Below are 23,490 nucleotides of genomic sequence, written 5' to 3'. Positions count from 1 at the left end.
GGAAGTTTAAACAGTAGAGCGCCCTCTACTGTTTAAACTTCCCCCAACAGGAAGTAAAGTGAAGCTGAAGCCCAGAGCGGAGCAGAGACAGTGGAGACCGGAGGACTCGCGCCGGCCGGATCAGGTAATGTATGCAGGGGGCAGCGGAAGAGGCAGCTCCACAGATTGTGAATTGGTTTCATAATGAAAAAGATTCAAAATCTGTTTGCAGTGTAGGCAGCCAATAGATCCCTCTGATCAGATTCGATCACAGAGGGATCTATCTGCTGGTCGATCTGGTGGCAATCGACCAGTGTATGGCTGCCTTAAAAAGGACAGACAGGTACACACACACACACACACACACACACACACACACACACACACACACACACACACACACACCTCTCGCTAGCTGCCCTTAAAGGAGAACTGTAGTGAGAGGTATATGGAGGCTGCCATATTTATTTCCTTTTAAGCATTACCAGTTGCCCTACTATTCAGCTAATCCTCTGCCTCTAATACTTTCAGCCATAGGCCCTGAACAAGCATGCAGCAGATCAGGTGTTTCTGACAAATTTAGACAGATATGACAAGATTAGCTGCATGCTTGTTTCTGGTGTGACTCAGACACTTCTTTAGGCAAATAGACCATCAGGGCTGCCAGGCAACTGGTATTGCTTAAAAGGAAATAAATATGGCAGCCTCCATATACCTCTCACTACAGTTCTCCTTTAATGATGCATAAATGCAGATCCTGCCATCTGCTGGCAGGTACGCCATCTCTTGCACATCTTGATTTGTTTATAGTGTAAAGGCCTCTACAAACTATTACTATCAGAATGATCCTTGGTGACAGTTTTAGGAATGATAGCTATACAGACACACTTCCTTGAGATAGGCCCAGAGCACACCAAAACCGCTAGCAGATCCGCAAAACGCTAAGCGTTTTTGTGAGCAGATTTCAGAGCGATTCTAGGCATGTTTAGAGACGTTTTCTAAACATGCCTAGCGTTTTTGGAGCGTGTTTTTGTGTATCAGATTAAAATATTGTTACAGTAAAAGCTGTTACTGAACAGCTTCTGTAACAAAAACGCCTGGAAATCAGCTCTGATGTAGCGTTTTCCAGAGCGGTTTGCATTTTTCCTATACTTTACATTGAGGCAGAAACGCTTCTGCAAATCGCAAAAGTGCTGCATGACCCACGTTTGCGGTTTGCTAAAAACCGCAAACAGCCGGTGTGCAAAAACCCATTGAAGTACATTAGCCTAGCGTTTTCCAAGGTGGATGCGGTTTGCGGATCACTTCAAAAACCGCTCGGTGTGCACTGGGCCTAAAGGTGAGCAGCCTGTTGTGTTTTACAGAGAAGGGAGAGGAGTACAAAGTAGTGCCTGAGCCGTAGGTGCACAATAACCATCATTCATGCTAGTTAATCACTGATTTGGCATTTTGGATCCCCCCCCCCCCCCCAAAAAAAAACAATTGTTGTGCATCACCAAAACTAGAATTCCACAACAGACAATCATGGAAATTCATTTCATGCATAAAATAAAAATGAAAATCAAGTATCTGTAAATTATTATTATTTAAATAGCGCCAACATCTGCCGCAGCCCTGTACAGAATATATCGTCTTGTCACTTAGCTGTTCCTCAGAGGACCTCACAATCTAATCCTTACCATAGTCACATATCCATCATAGTCTAATGCCAATTTAGAGGCAGCAGTGTCTCTGGGATTTGAACCAGGGATCCAGCGCTGCAAGGCGAGAGCGCCAATCACTATACCACTGTCCTTCCACATTTAATGCAATGCAATGGGCCGCTTACAATCTCCCATTAGGTGCGATCGACTAATTCATTGGATTTTCAGCTGAAATCTATTGAATTATCAATTGGGCCAACACATTAGAGCACTGATTTGTAGCAGATTCAATCAGCGTGATCAAATCTGCCATAAATCAGCAAGGAACATAGATAAGTGTTTGGGCACCTCAATGCCCAGTACACGCCATGCAATTTTTCCTCAGATTGACAGGTCGAATCGATAATTTCTAGTATGTCCGATCTGCTCGCGATCAAGAACAGGATCGATTTTGTGCAGTAATGATCTGATAATCTATCCCGTTCTAGATCGGGAGCAGATTGGAAATTATCAAATTGACCCATCGATCAGACAGGAAATTGCATGGTGTGTACCAGGCACGAGATTGGGCAGACTCAACCCCTACTATTAGAAGGAGAATAGATTCTGGACAGATGGCAGGGTGCCCATGATCGATTACCATAACTGACCCCTGTATGGTGCTTAAAGTGGACTTGAACTCTTGCACAGGATACAAGAAAAACAGAGAAATACACCCTGTATGTATTTAGAGAATTTAGCCTGTGTAATTCCCCCTCATTTGTGACTAATCCCAACTGTAATTTGATCTGTCAGCTGGCATCCTCGGCAGAGCAGCTAATTTGTAAACAAAGGCTGTTAACCCCATGTCTGCTTCCATTAAAAGAAGGAAGTAGAAACAGTGCAGATTGCTTGCAGGATTTGTATCAGCTGTAACAAATTATTTTTCCTTAAAGGTTATTATGTCGTAAATATCTTTTAGAGCAGAGAGAAAGTTCTGAGATCAAATCAGCTTTAATTCAGTCAATGCCTGACATTCTGGTGCCGGAAGCTTCCATCATTCACACATATCAATTCCAGGCTATTCTTTCACTTCATATGGAATGTTTTAAAAGAAGAAAGGAAAATAAGGCACTTTTCTATACCATACCATGACCTGGATGTATGAAATGAATAGTAAGCCAGTACAGAATGAAGGCACCCAGGTCTTCAATACAGTACATGGCTAATGGCATTACACAGTACATGGAGCAGATCGTATGCATGCACTGCAGTGTTTATGCTGCAGAAATACATACAATGGATCCATCCTTTCTCCTCAGGTATATGGATTGTATCCTAGAGTCCTCTTTTCAGCAGTTCTCACTCTGATTATTTGTAACTGGCTGCAGCATTTGGTTTCCAACTCACAATGAATGGAGAGAAATAAACTTACTTCCAGTTATTATTATTCCAGTTCCTTCCAACCTCGATGAATATGCTAACTGCCACAACTGACACTGCCCTACAAAACAAATTTTGAAATACTCATTTCAGTTTTTTGTTTTAGTTTTTTTTACACAAATGAGCAGCAATGTGATTTTATAGTGATTGCTGCTGCACAGCTGTGTCCGTGGAAGAGCACACAACACTTCTGAGCCACCAGTGCCACCTGCAGGCGAAACAAGAGCATTGCACCGCTTCAGTATCCAGCAGGTAGTTGCTGCAGTGGGATAATAAAGGCACTGCTGCCTCCTGAGGAAACTTGAGGAAAGTTATAGCAAATCTGAGAGGAACAAAAACAAACAAAAAATATACATACTTATCTGAGAAGAGCAAAGCCTGTGGATCCCCCACACGCCGTCCTCAAGACCACCGACTCTGCCCGAGTCTTTTTAACCACTTCAGGACCACAGGCTTACACCCCCCTAGTGACCAGGCCATTTTTCACAATACAGGGCTGTGCAGCGTGGTCAGGTTGCTGCACAGCCCTGCAACTCAGCACACAAATGCATTTTGCCTCCTTTTCTTGTCCTTAATGCTGGGTACACACTATGCGATTTCCCGTTCGATCGACTACTTGCGACATGTTCGATCGGGTCTCGATAGATACCGCCGTCGATTTTCTCATGTTAAGTATGCAAAATCGACGGCTGTATCGATCGAAACCCTATCAAACATGTTGCAAATAATCAATCAATCCTGCCGATCGAGCGGGAAATCGCATCGTGTGTACCCAGCACAATAGGACACTCTGCCCGAGGTGTTTGATCGTTGGTGCAATTTTTTTTAATAATAATTATTATATGTTTATATGTGAAAAGGGAGGCTTTTTCCTCCCTCCTTCCTCCCTCCCCCCTGTGCCGACCTAATCGCCATAGGGCGGCGATCGGCACTAATCTCCGCCTCTCATAGGCAGCCTATGAGACAGTCGGCACTAATCTCCGCCTCTCATAGGCATCAGCCTATGAGAGGGCTTCATTCCCCAGCCAATCCGGTGGCCAGCTGAGTGTCTGCCGTACAGCCCTGCAGAAGATCGCAGCATTGTACAAAGGTAAACAAAGGGGAATTATTTCCCCTTTTGTCGAAAAACAGCCTGCTATCGCGGCTAGCAGGCATATCACGCAGCTCCGCTCCATGGACCGGCAAGGAACGATCACGCATGCGCGCACACGTTCCCTGGTAAACTGCAGCTTGGCGTTAGGCAGTCCTGGGGCTGCCGCCACGGTCACGCCCCTCGGCGCGACGCAGTCATTAGGTAGTTAAAGTGATCTTGAGCCGAAGCTCGGGTACAATTTCAGATACTTACCTGAAAGGAAATGTCCGAGGTAAAATAAAAAAAAAATCCACATAATCGGGGCCTACTCCGGCCCCTGGCAGCCATCCTGTGCCTTCAATGCAGCACCGGTGGCTCCCGGTCCCCTCTAGTGCAGATGCCGACCTCACCAGGTCTGAGTACACTCCAGATGATGTCAGCACATCCGTGAGAGGCTCTCACGCAGGTGCAGTAGATGCCAACCTCAGCAGGAGGATGCATTGTCGCTAATTAGGAAGTGAACTAACTAGGAAGTGAAGGAGAGATCGCCGGCCGGGACAAGGTAATGTATGCCTATGCACACATCCTCCCTCCACCTAATCCTACTCCCTCCACCCAACTGCCTTACACCACTGTCCCGCTGCCCCCCCCCCCCCCATTCCTGCTACCTAACACTAGCGCCCTTCATTTTTTAATGGCACACTGTTGTGCCGATAAAGGTCTCATAAAACGCTCTTTACAGTTTTAATGTATGTAGCGTTTTATGATACATTTATTGGCGGAATGGTGCGCCATTTTTAATTGGACCACAAAAAAGTGGTGTCATTAAGGTTAGACACAGAGGGAGAATGCTAGTGGTGAGCCACATAGAGGTATAGGGAAGGTTGAGAAGTCTCAAACCCCAAAACCAAGCATCGCCAGCGTTCTAAACAGCCAATATCCGGCATCCACAATGAACCGGCACCCAAGTTGCTGGCTGCTGAAATTAAACACACAATATAAAAGAACTGTCACTTTTCTCTAGTAGAGAGGCTTCTTTCATTCAGCGTTACTAATCTCCTAAAGGAAGGGAAAAATAAGCACACTGCTAACCCACCAATCCCCAGCCCTAACATTCAGCACTATTCCTCTGTGGTCAGCCTAGTAACAGCACACATGAGAAGGACAATGTAGAGTCGTTACAAGTGGCAGTCATATCACACACCTGCCATGAACAGCTGTCACTAACAGACATCCTCTGTATTGTAACTGACAAGCACAGCACAGTGTAGCTGCTGCTCCCCCTGCCCACACATACGCTCCCTGCTCATGTCCTGCCTACTACAGCACAGCTCACATTATACAGGCAGCCAGGCAAGGCACAATTATTATTACTTAGCATTTCTATAGCACCGACATCTTCCACAGCGCTTTACAGAGTATATACTCGGTAGTCATGTCACTAACTTTCCCTCAGAGGAGCTCAAAGTCTAATCCCTACTATAGTCATATGTCCATCGTAGTCTAGAGGGGAGCCAATCAACTTATCTGCAGGTTTTTGGGATGTGAGAGAAAACCGGAGAGCCCGGGGGAAACCCACACAGACACGGGTAGAACATACCAACTTCGGGCAGATAGTGATCTGACTATTATTATTATTTATTGTATTTAAAAAGCGCCAACATACGCGCTGCACAATAAATAGGGATACATACAATGTAAAGAAGACAGATAGCACACAGTTATACAACATAGCACAAGGTTATACATGGAAACAGGGTATAAGATGCTATGTAATTTAACAGAGTCCCAGCAATTCAAGTCCAAGATGGTCCAAGGGAAGAGTATTTGCAAGATCAAGAAGGGCACATTACGGAGGGGAGTCAGGGGGCAGATTTTGGAGATGTTGCAGGTGATGGGCTCTATATATTTGTAGTTTGGTTACGCCATTCAGACTTCAGACAGGTACAAAAGTAAAGAGAAATGTAGTACCTGTGTGATGTCTGCCCACTGCTTCATGTGAGCTGCAGAGTTAAGACTGCCAAATGGACAGGGCCGAGGCAGAAGCTGAAGAGGCTCCAGCCTCAGGGCGCAGTGTAGGAGGAGGCGCACAATTCATTCAGCTGTCATTCCCAATTGTGTTTGAAGCACAAAGAAATAAGAAACGGGCATACATAGCAGTGACTGCAAGCCAGATTCCTAGAGATTAAGGTGTTAGGGATGTTGGGGGCCCTGGGGCGCCTCTTAGTCTAGTAGCAATCAGTGTGTGATGGCTGGGGTGGGAGGGATGGAGGGGAGCACTTTCCTGTCTCAGCCTTGGGTGCGGAAGGACCTTGTCCCGGCTCTGCAAATGGATGCAAAGAATTCCAGCTTGCATGTAAAATAAATGCAAATTGTAAACAAGCTGGAAATGGGCCGTCAAAATCGACTTAATGTGCATCTGGCCGGCCCAATTTCACGCGGCATACAATTCGCATTATTAGCTCACTGATGGTAATCACTGAAGCAAAAAAAACAAAAACAAAAAAACAGCATGGCAGCCCCAAAAAATTTGATATGATAATTTTAAGCGATGTTAAGGACTAGATTGTGAGCTTATCTGAGGGACAATTAGTGATATACTATAAGTAGGTGATCTGTAAAGTGCTGCACACTGTAAAATCGCATGACTTTATCACAATCGTGATTTTACCAGGATTTTAATGCAAGTCAATGGGAGCGTTTTTTAAAAAGCGCTCAGAAAGCTCTGGAGGCCCAAAAAGTGCTCAGAAAAGCACCTATAGTGTGTCTGGGCCCTAAACTGCTTGCTGGACAACAGTATTTTACAGTCAAAAGATAAACGAGGAGTGTTTCCATTGCAATGTATAGCACATGAGCAGGGAAATCGCTCCCAAAAATCGCTTGCAAAGTGCTAGCGATTGCAATAGCGCTTTGTAGTGGGTCCCAGGCCTGCATGTGTTACTGATCAGAGAAAAAAAAAAGTAAACATTTAAAAAAGTAGATTTAGGGCTCTTACACAGTAAGACGTTGCGTTTGATGCAACATTAAAAAATTGCATAACGTGCCCCCTAACAACGCGTTGAAAGACTATAACTTGGACGTTATTTAGTCTTGCGTTTGGTGCGCCGTTTTCGTCACACAGTGATAGAACGAAAACGGCGCATGCGTAAAATAAAAAAAAAATAAAAAAAAAAGAAAACATTACTGAGCATGTGCAAACAGTCTAACAGAGCTAAAAACGTGTATAACGCATAGCATGCAGCACTTTCATTTAACGTGCAGCGTTAGACACCAAGGCAACGTCTGCACTGTGAACAGCCCATTGATTTTTCATTGCTGTAAGTTACTGTGCGTTATATGTTGTTGTAACGTGCGACTTTAACGTTGCACTGCGAAAGAGCCCAAAAGATAAAATAAAACTGAGGGATATCTAGAGCAGTGTTTCTCAACATTTTATTGGTATGCACCCCTTTTAAAACTCTGTACTCACCAAGTACCCCCTAGCATAGTAAACATTATCACACGTACCCCTTGACAAATATATATTTAATCGTAGTACATTATAATTGGTTCTAAACCATTTCCAAGCATTTACTATTGCTTTTAATTAGCTAAAATACTAATTTGGTGCTGTTTAAATAAGATTTATCATTTTCTAAAACTCTAAATTTGTTATTTTTGGTTAAGTATATCAAGCCCGAGTACCCCCTAGAACCCTCAGAAGTACCCTCTGGGGTACGCGCACCACACGTTGAGAACCTATGATCTAGAGAATAGCTACAATTATTTATCTCATCCGTTTATTTTCACCTCATGTTTTCTTTAAAGAAATATAGTTTTTTGTCAACTTATTCTAGCATATGAATAACTATCAGAAAAGCCTCTAAGGCCTCGTTCACACTGCGTTCCGATCACGTTGGCGTTCGCGTTGGACTTTTTTTAATCTATTTTTTTCTCCTTCCCGGTGATTTCTGCGTGTTGAACGTTTTTGGTGAGCATTTTTTTTAGGCGTTTTTGCAGAGCGATTCTGTTTTTTTTCACTGAACCCATTGATCCGGAAAATAATAAATTATTTATTCTTAAAAACACGTACGCAATCGCTGCACAAAGCGATTTTGTGAGCGTTTTGCATTTTTCCTACACCTACCATTATAGCAAAATCTCTGAACGGAAAGCGGACTGATCACCCCACTCTGAACTAGCGCATAGGACAGCATGGTGTGAGCGATTTCAGGGCGATTTTGAATAATCGCAGGCGCTTAAAATAAATCCAAAAATACCTGCAGTGTGAACGAGCCCTAAATAAGCATAACACAAGCACATAAAAACAAGTCAATACAGGCAGCCTGCTGGAGACTGCAGAGGCCAGATAGTGCACTCCCTGATGCTTGCTGACTGGAGATAGACACTGACCCCCAGCCAGCCTCAGGTTATCACTAAGCTCATGCTAACTCCTCCACAGCACAGGTGATGAGGTCACAGCGCTGTATCATTTTCCCCAATACTGTAAATACAACTGCAGGATTTCCTCTGCTGCAACAAAGCTCTCACTCACAGAACTACCAGAGGGGGAGAACAGACACTATTACATGCAGAGCAAAGGGCACATCCATACTTACAGCCAGATGCAGGAAAATGAATGGAATATGGCAGGTGCAAAGCTTGACAAAGGAGGAGTGGTGGTGACAGGTGTGTGTGAATTCACTGGTACTATAAACACACCTATCACCACAGTCACTTCCCTCCCCCATCACAGTCATCTACAACTATCTTCCAACAAACTGACAACATTATAGACCAAATAGAAGGCTAAGCATGCTCTATCCAACACAGACATCCTGCTGCGGAAAACTGAAGAGGAGGTACTTGCTGCCCATGTGCTTAGATGCCCAGCAGAGGCATAACCACAAGTCATGCCCCTCCCCAACCAGCAAAACCTTGATGAGGCCCCCTTAATGTGCACACCCTCTCCCTTGGCGTACGAGAGGATTCGCCGCCGTGAGACTTGGGCGCAGGATACAGCCGGTATGGCTTATCCTGCTAAAGTTCCCGGCGACGTTAAATACTATTCCCCCTCCAGGCCGCCATGGATGGTGGGGAATGAAACAATTTGGCTTCCAGCAATTGCTGGAGGCCGATTTATAGTGTTTTATAAGTAACTTTAGCTCTGTCTGACGGCGCTGAAGTTACTCACTTTGCGCCGCTATAACCGTAATTTCTAATACGGCCTCTGGTGGCGCCGGCTGCACCCAAATCTCCTGCTCTGGAATGAAAGCGCTCGCTCCCTTGCCCATTTCTGGTGACCCTCACAACCTGGAGGACAATCTTACAAGCGCCCTAAAACAAGTGTGGACATCATAATCTTCATACCCATAATTATAGCCACAAAAACACCTGATCTGAAGGATTGACCGCCTTACCGGAGGGCGTGAAGTAGAAGTTGGGTCACAGCTCTGCCCCCCCCCCCCCCCCCCGCAGGTGCTGCTCCCTTTGTAGTTACACCTTCTATGCCCAGTAATCCGTAAAGAGCGGACTGGGTTTGCACTTCTGAGGCTGCCACTGGCAGACAGCAGCCCTCATGGATTTTGATGGGAATACCACAGGATCACCCCACACATGCAGCGGGTGAGGGCAGATCCAGGAAAATATTTTTTGTCTGGAGTGGGGCTTAATTACTAAATCATAGATAAGCATTTGACAAGATCCTGCAGCGCCTGAACTGAGAGTCACTGGCTGACGTCCTCTAAGTTTGTCTGCCGAGGTCACATGGTGTCTTAGTCACACCAACGTATCCTAAGGTGGCCCAACACACCATACAATTTTTTGAAATATATATTTTCGGTTCAAGAATTGCACTCAATTTTTTTGACTGATTGTAACATATTAAAAATCTGACCAATGTACCACACACACACCTATGTTCATTTTTTACTCAATTATGAAAAAAAATGATTGAAAACTCTGAGAAAATTGCATGTAACTGGCAATCTACCCTACTCCATTCAATTTTCATAAAAATTGATCAGAAAAATCTAGCACTCCCGATAGACTTATAGAAAAAAAACTGGAAATCCGATCAGATTTCTTGCTCGAATTAAAAAAAAAAAAAAAATCCGATTGTTTTTATTGAATTGCCGTAAAAATCGGATCATTTTATTGTATCATGTGTGGCCACCTTTAGTCACATCAGTGTAACTCCCTTGGTATATGCCATTATATCAGCGCAGCAGGCCAATGCGATGCATTCTTCAATCCGGATTTATTGCAGCCGTCCCATGCTTGCGCAAAGTGTGGCGAAACGGGACAAACCGATGAATTCAAAAACGTAGCAATGTGTATGGATCCTTTTGGATTTTTTTTCCCAGCAGCGCTGGAGGGCGGTGGCATGGGAGCGATTTGTGCGCATGGGGATGGAGGACGCCCCAGGTATGTATAAAAGCTTTTTTTCTTTTTCGTCTCTGGTACACTTTAAGCTCTGGCTGGTAATTTGGAGTCACTGCATTTTTCATATTGCAGTTTGCTTATTGCATAGGCTCAGATAATGCTGTTTTTTCATTAGGATGAACTAGGTTCTTTATAATTACAGTTTCGCTTACCAGCCGCACTAGTACAGAGCTTTTCAGAAGACCATCTCAGCATTTTTCTAATGGTTTCTGCTCTCAAGTTCAGAAATGAACTGCTATTAGCAAATGCAGAGCCAACACGCCTCAGCAAAACCCACAGCCTTCAATAAAAAGAGCATAATATGTCTGGCCAACAGTGACGTCCTAACAGCAGCTCCTTCATAGGAAACGCTGAACAGAAACAACGACTTTTTAATGTTTCTACCCTGAAGTAATTTGCCATGTCCCGTCACAGCTCATTTTTCACAACACGATAGTAAGACTCCATGTAATTGGCACTGTTTCCAGGCCCAGCTGCTCTAGTCAGTCTCTGCACAGCCACAGCAGGATGACTTGTGATCCACAAGGCAGTAGTAGTTGGTCACCGCTTCCTTATCTTGTACTATGGCGGTATAGTATATGGCCTTACTATGTCAGCATCACTAATTCTGTCCTCCTTGCCTACATGACATCTGCCTGGTCTCCGTACTGGAGCAGAGGCCAGGCTAATAGCCTAAAGGGGAAATGGTAGGCATGGCACAGGCAAGAAACAGGAAGTCTTCACCAGGAAGTTCAGCCAAGTTCCCTGAGCTCACAAGTAAGCCTGGCTGACTAGAATAGCCAGTACTGCTGTGGTAGCAAGGCTGAATACTATACAGTTTTACTACCAGATAGTGAGGCAGAGAGCCACTACAAATGGTACTATTGAGCTGTGTGCCCACCTTGGATGTGTTCCCGAATGAGCCATGAGAACAAAAGTTCTATTGCGATTCGGATATCAAGCAAGATTGCATAAATAGCAAATTAAACAGTAAAAACGTATCAGGAACTAAAGGGTTTGTCTTGCTACCTCAGTCAGACTCCTACTTTCACCTTAAGGCTTGGTTCACACATAAATCTGTACATTTCTGGTCCTGTCAGTTTTCTATCAGTTCTAAGCCTCTTGCATACTACATGTTTTTTATCTGTTCAGATTTTTGATTCAGATTAAAAAATGTACTTCATGCTGCTAATTTTTTTTAATCGGAATTAAAAAAAAAATTGCAATCACATGTAGTGTGCAAGAGGCATTAGGGTTCTTTTACACTACATGCAATTCCGACTTTTTATACGATGCAACTTTTGATTCCAATTAAAATACATAGCAGCATGCAGTTCTTTTTTTAATTAGAATTGGAAAAATAAATAAATAAAAAAATCAGTAGATGCACAGGAGAGGCAGCGGAAAGTTGTACAGTAGTTGGCAGAGGCACAGGAGAGGCAGAGGAAAGTTGTACAGTAGTTGGCAGAGGCACAGGAGAGGCAGCGGAAAGTTGTACAGTAGTTGGCAGAGGCACAGGAGAGGCAGCGGAAAGTTGTACAGTAGTTGGCAGAGGCACAGGAGAGGCAGCGGAAAGTTGTACAGTAGTTGGCAGAGGCACAGGAGAGGCAGAGGAAAGTTTTACAGGAGAGGCAGCTGGAAGATGTAGTTGGCAAAGGCCGAAGCACAGAACAGGAAGCAGACAGATGAAGTTGGTAAAGGCAGAAGCACAGGAGAGGCAGCCAAAAGGTGTAGTTGGTAAAGGCGAAAGTACAGAAGAGGCAGGGGAAGGTGTAGTTGGTAAAGGCAGAGACACAGGAGAGGCACTGAAAAGGTATAATTGGTAAAGGCAGAAGCACAGTAGAGGCAGAGGAAAGGTATAATTGGTAAATGCCTAGGAGAGGCTGGGGAAAGGTATTTGGTAAAGGCAGAGGAAAGATACCTGGTAGAGGCAGAACCACAGAAGAGGCAACAGACAGGTGTAGCTGACAGACAACCAGAGATCAAGAACAAGCTGATAATCTAAACAAACTAAAAAAAACACTGGCACAATGGAAGCCACAAGAAACCTCTGTGTTTGAGCACCTGCACAGTGCCCCGAGCTGCTGTTTTGCATTCATACAAAGACTACAGTTTGGGGGCATGAAGAGCAAGCATGGAAGGTCCCAGTTTTCAGTTTACTGCTTTAGCCAGTAGCAGAAATGTCCCAGCACTGCAGTAACCGCAGCCAAGCTGGGGAAGATACTAATGGAAGAAACAGCATATCATCAGGACCCACGTCGGCAGTGAGCTGCTGGACTTCCACTGTAACCAATGCCAAATGGGAGTCACCTGTTCATGACACTGGCTTCTGTCAAATGAAATGGATGACTGCACTTATCGGACTATAGTAGGGACTTGTACCAAAATGAGGGCAAAGGGGCAAGGAGCAAAGAGAGGTTCAAATTGTTGTATTTTTCCAGTAACGAGCCACATGGATAGGAGTCATATAAATACTTAATCTTGCGAATGCTGGAATGGTCTATTTGTTTTCTGTTAAGTGTGCTTCTGGTAATAATGGGTTTCAGACGTTTAATTGCACATATAGGCTTCCCTGAATATTTTTCTGTCTGTTTTTTTTAGGAGCCTCAGACGAGTTTCCTGTGGCTTCCTATGATAACCATACAGTAAATGCTATAAGTGGACACTGCAGGGCACTTGTGTGGAGGAGGAGGAAGTGCAGGAAATGGTTTCCTCTGTTGGGGAGCTGAAAACCGAATGTGCATATACAGTGAAATGTCGTGTCTCTCTTTACAACTGTGCTGCGCCTACAATTTTCATCACCATGCCAAACACTTCTTCTAGAGAAACAATGATGTGCTCACAACATTCCCAAGTTCTCTTTGCCTGAAGTAATCGAGCTTTACACTATTACCACAGAACAGCCACAACTGGTTCACTATGGTGACAAAGCTAACAAATGGGTGCCATATTACACTGGGACTCAACTTAGAAAAAACCAAAAACTGATTATGCGTGGCATGACAAAAGGAATGTTCTACATATTTTTAACTGTAAACACAAAATACATTTAGTTTTTTGGTTTCTCAAGCAGTTACAGAAGACAAGTCTCTTAGGGCCAGTTCACACAGCCATCTGCTCGTTTCGCCATCAAACGCTTTTCTGATACCAAGCAAGAAAGTGTTTGGCACCTTTTCCCGATGGTCCGTCATCTCATCGCATTTTGAGCACCTAGGGGTGCTCCAGTGTCCCACGATCCCCTCCATTCCAGAAGCTGATTTCGGTCTCTACTGCGCCTGCGCGAGCACTGCTGTCAATCACGTTCACGTGGCCTGTGCAGGACACTCCAGACCACGTGAGGGTGATTGACAGCAGCGCTTGCGCAGGTGCAGTAGAGGCCGACCTGGTGAGATCAGCTTCTGGAACAGAGGGGATCCCGGGACACTGGAGCTGCAGTGAGGGACATGTTGGCTGCCAGGGGCTGGAGGAAGACCCAGGTAATTAGATCTCATTTTTTTGTGCTGCTTGGATGCTTCCTTTAAATATGGTATGCAACTATTGGCGACAAGTGGGGCACCAATACGGAAATACAGCATTGCATGACAGGTAAAGTATAAATGCACAGGTACCAAGGGCACATAAACCATTTGGGGGGGAGCACCGCCCAACAGCATCCTAAGGCCGAATTACCAAAATATTTCATGCTGACATTAATTGGGAATCGACCTGTATGGGGAGCCAGCAGACCTCTCTCTGATCTAATTTCATCAGTCTTTTGGTCAAATCTGCCCATCATTGCTAGATGTATAGGCATGCGCATGCTCAGGCTTCCTGGCTTCTTCCCCCTCCCTGTGCCGTGCATCATATTGCGGTTCAGGCAAGGAGGGGAGGAAGCCAGCGCAGAGAGGACCCGCAGGCTTCTTATTCCGGGGTCACAGCGCGACTTTATGCCAGAGTCACCAATCCCATGTAATGAATAATGGCCAGCCCGGGAGCAGGACCGCTTACATAAGGGGCCTGGAAGCGTCTCCTCTTACCCAAATAGCCGTGAGCGTGCTTATATGCCTACCCACGGCATCTGTTCAGAGTCCCTTTAATAAAAAGATTGTTAAAACTAAGAAAAAAAAAAAAAAGCATACAATCAGTGCACAAACCTTTGTGCAATACTAATGAATACAAATGACCAAACACTTATAGATTTGCAGCAGACTCGACCATCAGACAGATTTTTGTCAGATACCTGTCAAGTACAATCTGACAGGAATCTGATGTGTGCCAAACACTAGGAACAGATTTCCAATAGATTTCAGAATTAAATCTATTGGAAATCTATTATAATCGATCTAAATGCATTGTTGGATCATTAGATCCAATGCAACTTTATGGGCCACTGATCTGCTGGCAGCAGCAGATCAACCTAGATTTTCCATCCTGTCAGATAGATCAAGTCGATCGAAATCGGCAGCAAATCGATCGAATTGATAGAATCGATTTCCGATCGATGGCTGAAATCGACCAGTGTATGAGCCCCTTAAGTGATGCTTAAATTCTGTTCAAACACATCAGTGCTGCACAAGTCCTTATGTCATTTATTATTATTTAAAATGGTCTTTTCATGCCGGTTTACATCTAGGTTTTCACTTGAAATTTTCATTTTCTTGAGAGCTTCCAGCTGCCATCTTAGCTATGGAAGTAGTAGTGCAACACTGAATTAAAGTCAAGTGCACCACCTGCCTGCAAGTGCCCAAGTAAATCTGACACAGTGCTTGGTGCAGACTATTACTGGATTCTAGTGCAACTATGCGCCAGTGGCATAGATGAGGAGCTATGGGCCACAGTGCAAGTTTTACATCGGGTCCCCCAAGCATTCTGTACATAATACGTATTGCACAACAAAACTGCCAAGGAAAACCACAGTGTGAGGTGTAAGCAGAGGAGGAGAACAGTTTGTTAATGATTACCACTAGTCAAAGCATATACAGACGTGATCATTACCAGCATTGTACCATTAAAGAGGTAATACTGTGGCTGAGGAAGGGCCCTTAGTGGGCCCCGGTGTGGTCACAACCCCTGCATCCCCTATTGCTATGCCACTGCTATGTGCAAACAATGATAAGGAGAACTCTCTGGTGCATAACAGATGATGATCAATGGCGTAGCTAAGGAGCTCTGGGCCCCAGTGCAAGATTTACATTGGGGCATCCAAGCACTCTATACAGAACAATTGATATTGCGCAGTAAAACCTGCCAAAGACAACTACAGTATCTGATGTGCAAGAAGGGGATGGGGAACAGTTTGTTAATGATTACTACAATTCAAAGCATCTATAGAAGTGATCATAACAAGCACAGGACCAAGAAAGAGCTAACACTGCAGTTGAGAAAGGGCCCTGCAGGGCTCCTCTGGCCCAAGTGCCCCGGTGTGGTTGATACCTCTGCAACCCCTATTGCTACGCCACTGATGATATGCACAGTGCAGTACAGTGTTGCCAACTCATCCCTTTAATTACGGACACATCTAAGTTATACAGGTTCTGGGGCTACTTACACATAATCCGTGCCTTAACTGCATCTACCTAGCCACGAAACCTGTATAAATCATATGTGTCAGTAATTAAAGGGATGAGTTGGCAACACTGGTGCAGTATTCCATAGCAACTCTATCCCTGACACAGGAGACCAGGGTTCGAATATCGGCCCTTCCTGTTCAGTAAGAAAGCATCTATTCAGTGAGGAGACCTTGGGCAAGACTCACTAACATTGCTACTGCCGATAGAGCGCTCCCTAGTGGCTGCAGCTCTGGAGCTTTGAGTACGCCAGGAGAAAACGCAATATAAATGTTATGTGTCTTGTTGAACCAATCAACAATGAAACAATTAATCTACTCACCATTTGGAGCTTAGCAGAGAAGGAATCCAGTAATGCTGTTATTTAATCATCCAGCCCTAAGAGAGGACACAGAAAGGAGGTTAGAGAGACCTTGCAAGTCACACAGGAACAAATCATTTTGCAGAAAAATAAAAGCATGAGACTAGACAAGATGACACGCTATATGGTAAAGCTGCCTGATCTGTTTACCATGGAGACCCAGTAAACAGGTTATATGGCTCCAATCAGCATTCTCTACCATATAGAGTCTGTTCTGCAAGCGTGGGATAGAAACAAGTTCAAACTTCAGTTTCACAATGATGAGGCTTCATAGCGTACGACTTTCATTTTCAGAAGGTCACAGATAGAATCTGTGAATGACTCACACTGAGCAGAAATTCTTAGTGGGCTAGTTGCCTAATGACTAGGAGCAATCGGAATGGGGTCTATATATATTCTTAGCATACAAGTTTCATTTATTTGTTGTTCAGAAATACTCAGTGCAAATAAAAGACAGATATTGATACATTTGCTAACCACATAAGGCATTTTTCAAAAGGGAGTGTCGTTTCATTGTTACAGCAAGGAAGTCTCTAAATCTGCAAATGAAGTCTCTAAAGCTCCACTCAAGGTGGCCGATACCCAATATAGGGTGTTCTACAGTGATCTGCAAACTTGGCTCTCCAGCTGTTAAAGAACTACAAGTCCCACAATCAATTGCAGGAGTCTGACAGCCACAGTCATGATTCATAAAGGCAAGTGCATTGTGGGACTTGTAGTTCCGTAACAGCTGGAGAACCAAGTTTGCAGATCACTTTTCTACACTATGCAGCATAAAACAGGGGCTTTGTTATGCCAGCAGGTGGTGCTCTAAACAAACATCATTTCATCTGCTGTTTAAAAATGTCCTGATAAAAAAAAAAAAAATCTGGGTAAAGGTGGCCATACACATCAATTTTCTCATTCAATTCAACTGCTGGACATCGATTCCCCAAAATGTCAGATTGATCGATTTTGACTTAAAATCGATCAAAAGTCTTAAAGAAAATCTGTATTGTTAAAATCACACAAAAGTAAACATACCAGTGCGTTAGGGGACATCTCCTATTACCCTCTGTCACAATTTCGCCGCTCCCCGCCGCATTAAAAGTAGTCAAAAACCGTTTTAAAAAGTTTGTTTGTAAACAAACAAAATGCCCACCAAAACAGGAAGTAGGTTGATGTATAGTATGTCCACACATAGAGAATACATCCATACACAATCAGGCTGTATACAGCCTTCCTTTTGAATCTCAAGAGATCATTTGTGTGTTTCTTTCCCCCTGCAGCTCACTGAAGAGTTACAAGCTGATTGTTTGTTTACTCTTGCAGACAGCTCTGCCCGGTTGTCTGTAATTCTGCAGTATGTGACTCATTAGTATGTGAACAGAGGACTTATCCAGCTTGTAAAAGATAAGAGAGCAGAGAAAAGCTGGCTAATGTAAATAACACACACACACAGGGGAGTGTGCATAGAGGGGGCATGCATAGCAGATCACACTGAAGAGTTGGCAGCCTTCCAGACACAGGTTGACAAGTCCGACAGGGGAAAGATAAGCTGATTTATTACAGAGATGGTGATAGTATAAAGTGCTGCAGTAAGCTAGAGCACATTATAATACGTTTAGGAACCTGTAGGATGGTAGAAAACACAATGACATTTTTGTTAGAGTCCCTTTTTTTCCCATTGTTTTCCATTTTTACAGAATGGAAAATGGAAAACAATCATGAGCGGGGCAAGAGCATTGTCAGATCGATGGCCCATAGCCTTGAACAGTGCAGCTCTGCAGTTAGATCAATTTTCAATAGATTCCCTACTGTAATCTACTGGAAATTGATGTGCAGTATGTGGTAGGAATCAATTTCTTCTGACTCAATTCTTTTCAGAAAGGAATTAATCGTTTTGAAACATTGGATGGAAATCTATAAGTGTATTAGCCAGCTTTGGTCCTCCTTCATGAATCATGAATATATCACTGGCCAAACACTCATTGATTATCTTATTTGATTCCTTGCTGATTCAATTCATCTGCTAGGAATAGATTCCTCAAAATGTTAGATAGATCGATTTTTATCCACTTTAAACAAAAATTGATTAAAACAGATCGGACAGGATGGAAAATGTAAAACAATCGGGTGCAGGGCAAGACCATTGGCAGATCGATAACCTATAACTTTGCACTGCATCTAAAGCACAATCTACACGATAAGATTATTTGTGTGATTCGATTACGATTCTATTTAAGATCTGATTAAATCCGACATGTCCGATCGGGATTCGATTCGGTTCAATTTGCCATGTGCAAAATCGCACAAAAGAATCGTGTTGTGTAGATGGGGCTTGAGGGCCTATTCACACTTGAGCGTTCGGCAAAACGCTCAAACGCTAGCGCTTTTTAAAAGCGCTGGTGCAATGAAACCCTATGGGCCCGTTCTTACTTGGGCGATTTGCGCTGATCGCCGCAAATCGCCCAAAAACGCCAAATGCAAAGGCGTCGCCTGCCCCATTTTCAGGCGATTTCCCAGCGATCGCGTTTCAGTGCCATAGAAGCGCTAAACGCGATCGCGGAAAAATCACCGCAGTGTTCAGTGATTTTTCCAAATGAAATCGCGTAAAAATCAATCCTGCAAAACGCCGGCAAAAATAGCCGGCGTTTTGCGCTTTTAAGTGTGAATGGGCCCTAGCAGTGCAACGGTGCGGTTCAATCGCTTTTCAATAGATCCCCTGCTGGAATCTATTGGGAATTGATGTGCATTGTATGCTAGAAATCTATTTCTTTTAAAACTATTCTTTTGAAAAGGTGATAATTTTGGAACATTGGGTGAAAATCTATAAGTGTGTGGCCAGCTTATGAATTATAAAGCAAAAGCATGATTATACCTGCAAGGCCATAGAAATGGTGTCACTCTTTCAGCTGGACTACACAATTGCTGGTTAAAGGATAAGCATATTTGTAAAGTACACAATACAAATTCAATCCCTTCAGCTTCACTCCCTTTGCCATGGCTTCCATTTCCTCCCTATCCACGCCTGTAGCTCGCAGTATTCTGCACAGAGCTTGTTTACATACGGAACTGCTGATCCCTTCAGTCATTGGATATACAGTAATTATCAATGAAAAACAACTAAACCAAGCCCAACCCAATTAACATTTCAGAAAACCAAACAAAAAGATGATATTTGTGTCTCCCAAATCATACGCTCTGCCGTTGGAACAGTGTCTGACAGGAAATGGAGGTGACACCATTCTCTGTGCCAATAACCCATATGTATATAGGTGTCACCAGTCACAGTATCTTGTTACAATCAGCAACCAAAGTGTGAGAACAAGAAAAAGAAGCAGCTGTTAGAAGAAGGGCCATCACTATTCCAGCTTTTACACACCTATACGAGTCTGTGATAAAATTCTCTGCCTGGGGTTTAGCTGCAAGGAGCATATGTTACATTACAAGCCAGCTTGTTTGACTCACTACAGTAAACAGGTAACAGCTCTACTAAGATTTCCTGCAGCTGCCTCTGAACACATGGAAAATACAATCCCCAATACAGTATATCAAATTGGTGCTCCAGAGTGCAGAATTCCATGCATGCACACTATTGCTACTTCATTGCTTGATAAATCCTTCCAGGAGAGGTGTGACTGAGCTGCTAATAACCACCCCCCTTATAGCGGACCTGAACTCAGAACGTCCTCTCTGCTCTATGGGCTCGTTTCCACTAGTGCGGCGTGCGTCTCGTAGACGCACGCCGGCACTGAGCGGGTGGGCGGGATCGCAGGCGATTCCCATCAGCCGTGCCATGCACGGCTATGGGAATCGCAGCCTCCGCCGCGAATTCTGTGGGGGTTTCCGGCCGAATCGCTACTGCAAGCGATTCGGCCGGCGGCGCCGTTGTCCCCTATGGCAGAGTTTCCCCGCGCGATTTGCCTGCGGGGAAACTCTGCGGATTCGCGGCCGTTTCCGCGAGAGTGGAAACGGGCCCTAAAAGATACGCAACAGCATAATAACCTTTAAAGCTGTATCGTCACCATAAAAATCAAAATTTCAACAGTAACTGGTCTGAGTGTATTAAGCGATAAAGATGCTAATCCTGCAATCAAAACTTTTTCTGCTGTTATGGTTTGGAGTTATCACATACTTTAGGAGCACTGGCCCTAGTGCCAAACAGTGCCAAAAAGTTGAATGCTGGGAGTTCTTTTGAATGCAGGGAGTTCTTTTTATCTATAATATATTCCTCCTCTTCCATTTATTTCCCTGCCTAGCTGATCACTTGTGTTTACAAGCAAGGCTGAGGTGACTCAGTGAATGGATGTGTAAATAAATAAAAAAAAGACTCCGGGAGGCGGGCAGCTAATAAATACACAATGACCAAGAGAAGGGAGGGGGGAAAACAAGAGTCAGGGAGGATATGATGTCAGCATTAAGCTTGGCAAGATGGCCACTGCCTAGAGTAGGATTCTCTGCTTTTCCTTTATAAAATTCACAGGAATCGTAACGTGGACAGTGCAATACATCTGTTATGTAAGTAGAAGTAGTATTTATCTACTTATATATGTGTTTTTTATTTCTAGGTTAGCATTGGTGTCGCTTGTTCTTTAAAAAAAAACAACAACATTTTTTTGTTACAACTGATACAAATCCTAAAATAAAATCGGCACTGTTTCTACTTCCTGATTCATGGAAGCAGACAGATTGTTTACAGCCTGTGCTCTCAAATGGGCTTGTCTGCCGTAGGCAGTCATGTGACACGGGAGAGATCAAATACAACTTGCAATGAGACACAAATGAGAAGGAATTGGACAGGCTAAACTCTCTAGATACATACAGGGTGCATATCTCTATATTTTCCTTCTGCCCTGTGCAAGAGTTCAGGTCCACTGAGTGAAGGTTTATGGCTGTTCTGCTACTCAAACCCTGCAGGAGATGGTCAATGGAGGCTAGTGGTGCAACCTTCAGGGCTTCCCAAATTCTGCCAAGGAGAGCGAAGCTGTCAGTAAAGAACTACAAACTGCAGCAGCAGCATGATGGCATTAAAATACATATTTCAAAGGGAGCTTTCAGCTTAAAGGAATACTGTAGGGGAGGGGGAAGGGGGTCGGGGGAAAATGAGTTGAACTAACCCGGGGCTTCTAATGGTCCCCCGCAGACGTCCTGTGTCCGCGCAGCCACTCACCAATGCTTCAGCCTCGCCTCCAGTTCACTTCTGGAATTTCAGACTTTAAAGTCTGAAAACCACTACGCCTGCGTTGCCGTGTCTTCGCTCCCGCTGATGTCACCAGGAGTGTACTGCGCAGACACAGACCATACTGGGCTTGTGCTATACACTCCTGGTGACATCAGCAGGAGCAAGGACAAGGCAACGCAGGCGCAGTGGTTTTCTGACTTTAAAGTCTGAAATTCCAGAAGTGAACCGGAGGCGGGGCCAGAGCATCAGTGAGTGGCTGCGCGGGCACAGGATGTCTGCGGGGGACCATTAGAAGCCCCGGGTAAGTTCAACTCATTTCCCCCCTACCCCCCTACAGCACTACTTTAAACAAAAGTGCATGCACAGAGGAATGAAGCATTCAGATAGCGTAGAGAAGGGTTAATCATGCATGTGGCTTTTATTGATGAAGAGGTTAGCCGCTCTTCCTGCATTATCACTGGTAGCAGAAGTCAGGAAGTCTCACTTGGAAGTAATAAAATGAATGTCTTTAGAAGTCTAGCGATAAGTATAGTCTTGTTGGAGAGCTGCTGCTACTGGTGAAGGGAAGGAGAAGAAACAGTGATCAAACCTGAACTGAGCCTGCCTTATAATCCTGTATCTCATCAATCCAACAATAAAAACCCTGCGATTCACAAGGACACTGCTTACCATCCTCATGTTTCAGCTTCTTCCCAGTATAGGAAGCTTCCCAGTATTAGTCATTTTTCACATGGTGCCGGCATATGCATTTCCTCTCCTCCAGGCCCTAAGCCAAAGCGTGCCCGCCATCTATTGATGAAGGACTGCGTGCATTGCACCAGTAGCAATAGATCAGTCTCAGACCAGATCTATCTGATGGTCGAATCTGCTGGCCATCTCCCAGTGTATGGGCACCTTTACCTTAACAGGCCAGAACCGCTCAAAGTCTATTAGTCTACCAGGGCATGGACTTTAACCACTTGAAGACTGTAGGCTTACACCCCCCCCCCCCCCCCTAGTGACCAGGCTTTTTTTTGAATAAATTCACCTGTTTTTTCATAATTTTCCCGCCCCTCCCTCCCCCCGTCGGCAAATGACAACGATCAACTACCATAGGCATCAGCCTAAGAGAGACAATCGCTTCTGAGCCTCCTAGGGGGGGATAGCCGAGTGACACGGCTGTCCGCAGTACAAGCGCTGTACATTGTAAATAGACAGCAGTTTTGGCGTCTAACAGTCTCCTAGTGGCGAGACTGATGCAGAGATGGGCCCGCACAATCTCCTGCAAAACACACCCCCGGGACTTCATGCCTATTGGCGTTGAGCAGTCCTGGGGGAGACGCCGCGTTCACGCAAACTGGCGTGGAGCAATCGGCAAGTAGTTAATCTGAACTATAGCACTTCCTGTCCAGTAGATCCCTATGCAGTCGGAACTCCGTCAGATAGGGTATGATTCCTAAACTTCACAGCTAACGCAAGTCAGATTTTAGCAGGAATCCGTCGAGCATCAATTGAACCGCACACATTGCACTGCTGGATCCAGTGCAACGCTATGGACCATCGATGCCCTGCCACTTCTGCCCCGCCCACATCCCACAGAGAGGCTCCAACAGGTCTGATCACACTTTGAAGCCCCTTTCACACTGGCAGTTTGTTGGCCTGTTTTTAACGCAGGCCAACGATACACTAGTGAAAGTCTATGGGGCCTTTCCCACTGACGCGATGTGGCGGAAGTGACAATCGCCGCAACCCCGATGCGAGCGCATATCAACTTTACCGTTGACTTGCGCTGCAAAGTGCGGCAGACCGGAAGTCATGAAAGTCTATGGTGACACATGGTTTTTTAAAAATTGCGCAACAGCGTTGCGGCATGCATGCACGGAACTGAACGGAATTTTATCAATATGCTTCCACACAATTTG

At 44.5% G+C, this 23,490-nt stretch overlaps 1 protein-coding gene across 12 annotated transcripts in view; it reads right to left on the bottom strand.

The window, feature by feature from the left end:
* The window catches only part of TFDP2 (transcription factor Dp-2), a 122,937-nt gene that overhangs the window by 74,401 nt on the left and 25,046 nt on the right, over nucleotides 1–23,490 (bottom strand). For 8 of the 12 annotated variants that reach the window (XM_068280467.1, XM_068280477.1, XM_068280475.1 and 5 more), the window contains exon 2: nucleotides 16,387–16,442. In XM_068280467.1, coding sequence (XP_068136568.1) covers nucleotides 16,387–16,389 — 3 coding nt within the window. In that variant the 5' untranslated portion in view covers nucleotides 16,390–16,442. Of the gene's footprint in view, nucleotides 1–3,036; nucleotides 3,106–16,386; nucleotides 16,443–19,285; nucleotides 19,307–21,229; nucleotides 21,358–23,490 lie in introns of those variants that run through there. The other 4 variants (XM_068280478.1, XM_068280479.1, XM_068280470.1 and 1 more) reach the window with 3 other exon arrangements.

The sequence above is a fragment of the Hyperolius riggenbachi genome, chromosome 4 (assembly GCF_040937935.1).
Source record: "Hyperolius riggenbachi isolate aHypRig1 chromosome 4, aHypRig1.pri, whole genome shotgun sequence".
NCBI classification, from domain to species: Eukaryota; Metazoa; Chordata; class Amphibia; order Anura; family Hyperoliidae; genus Hyperolius; species Hyperolius riggenbachi.
This window is presented reverse-complemented; position numbering and strand designations above follow the sequence as displayed.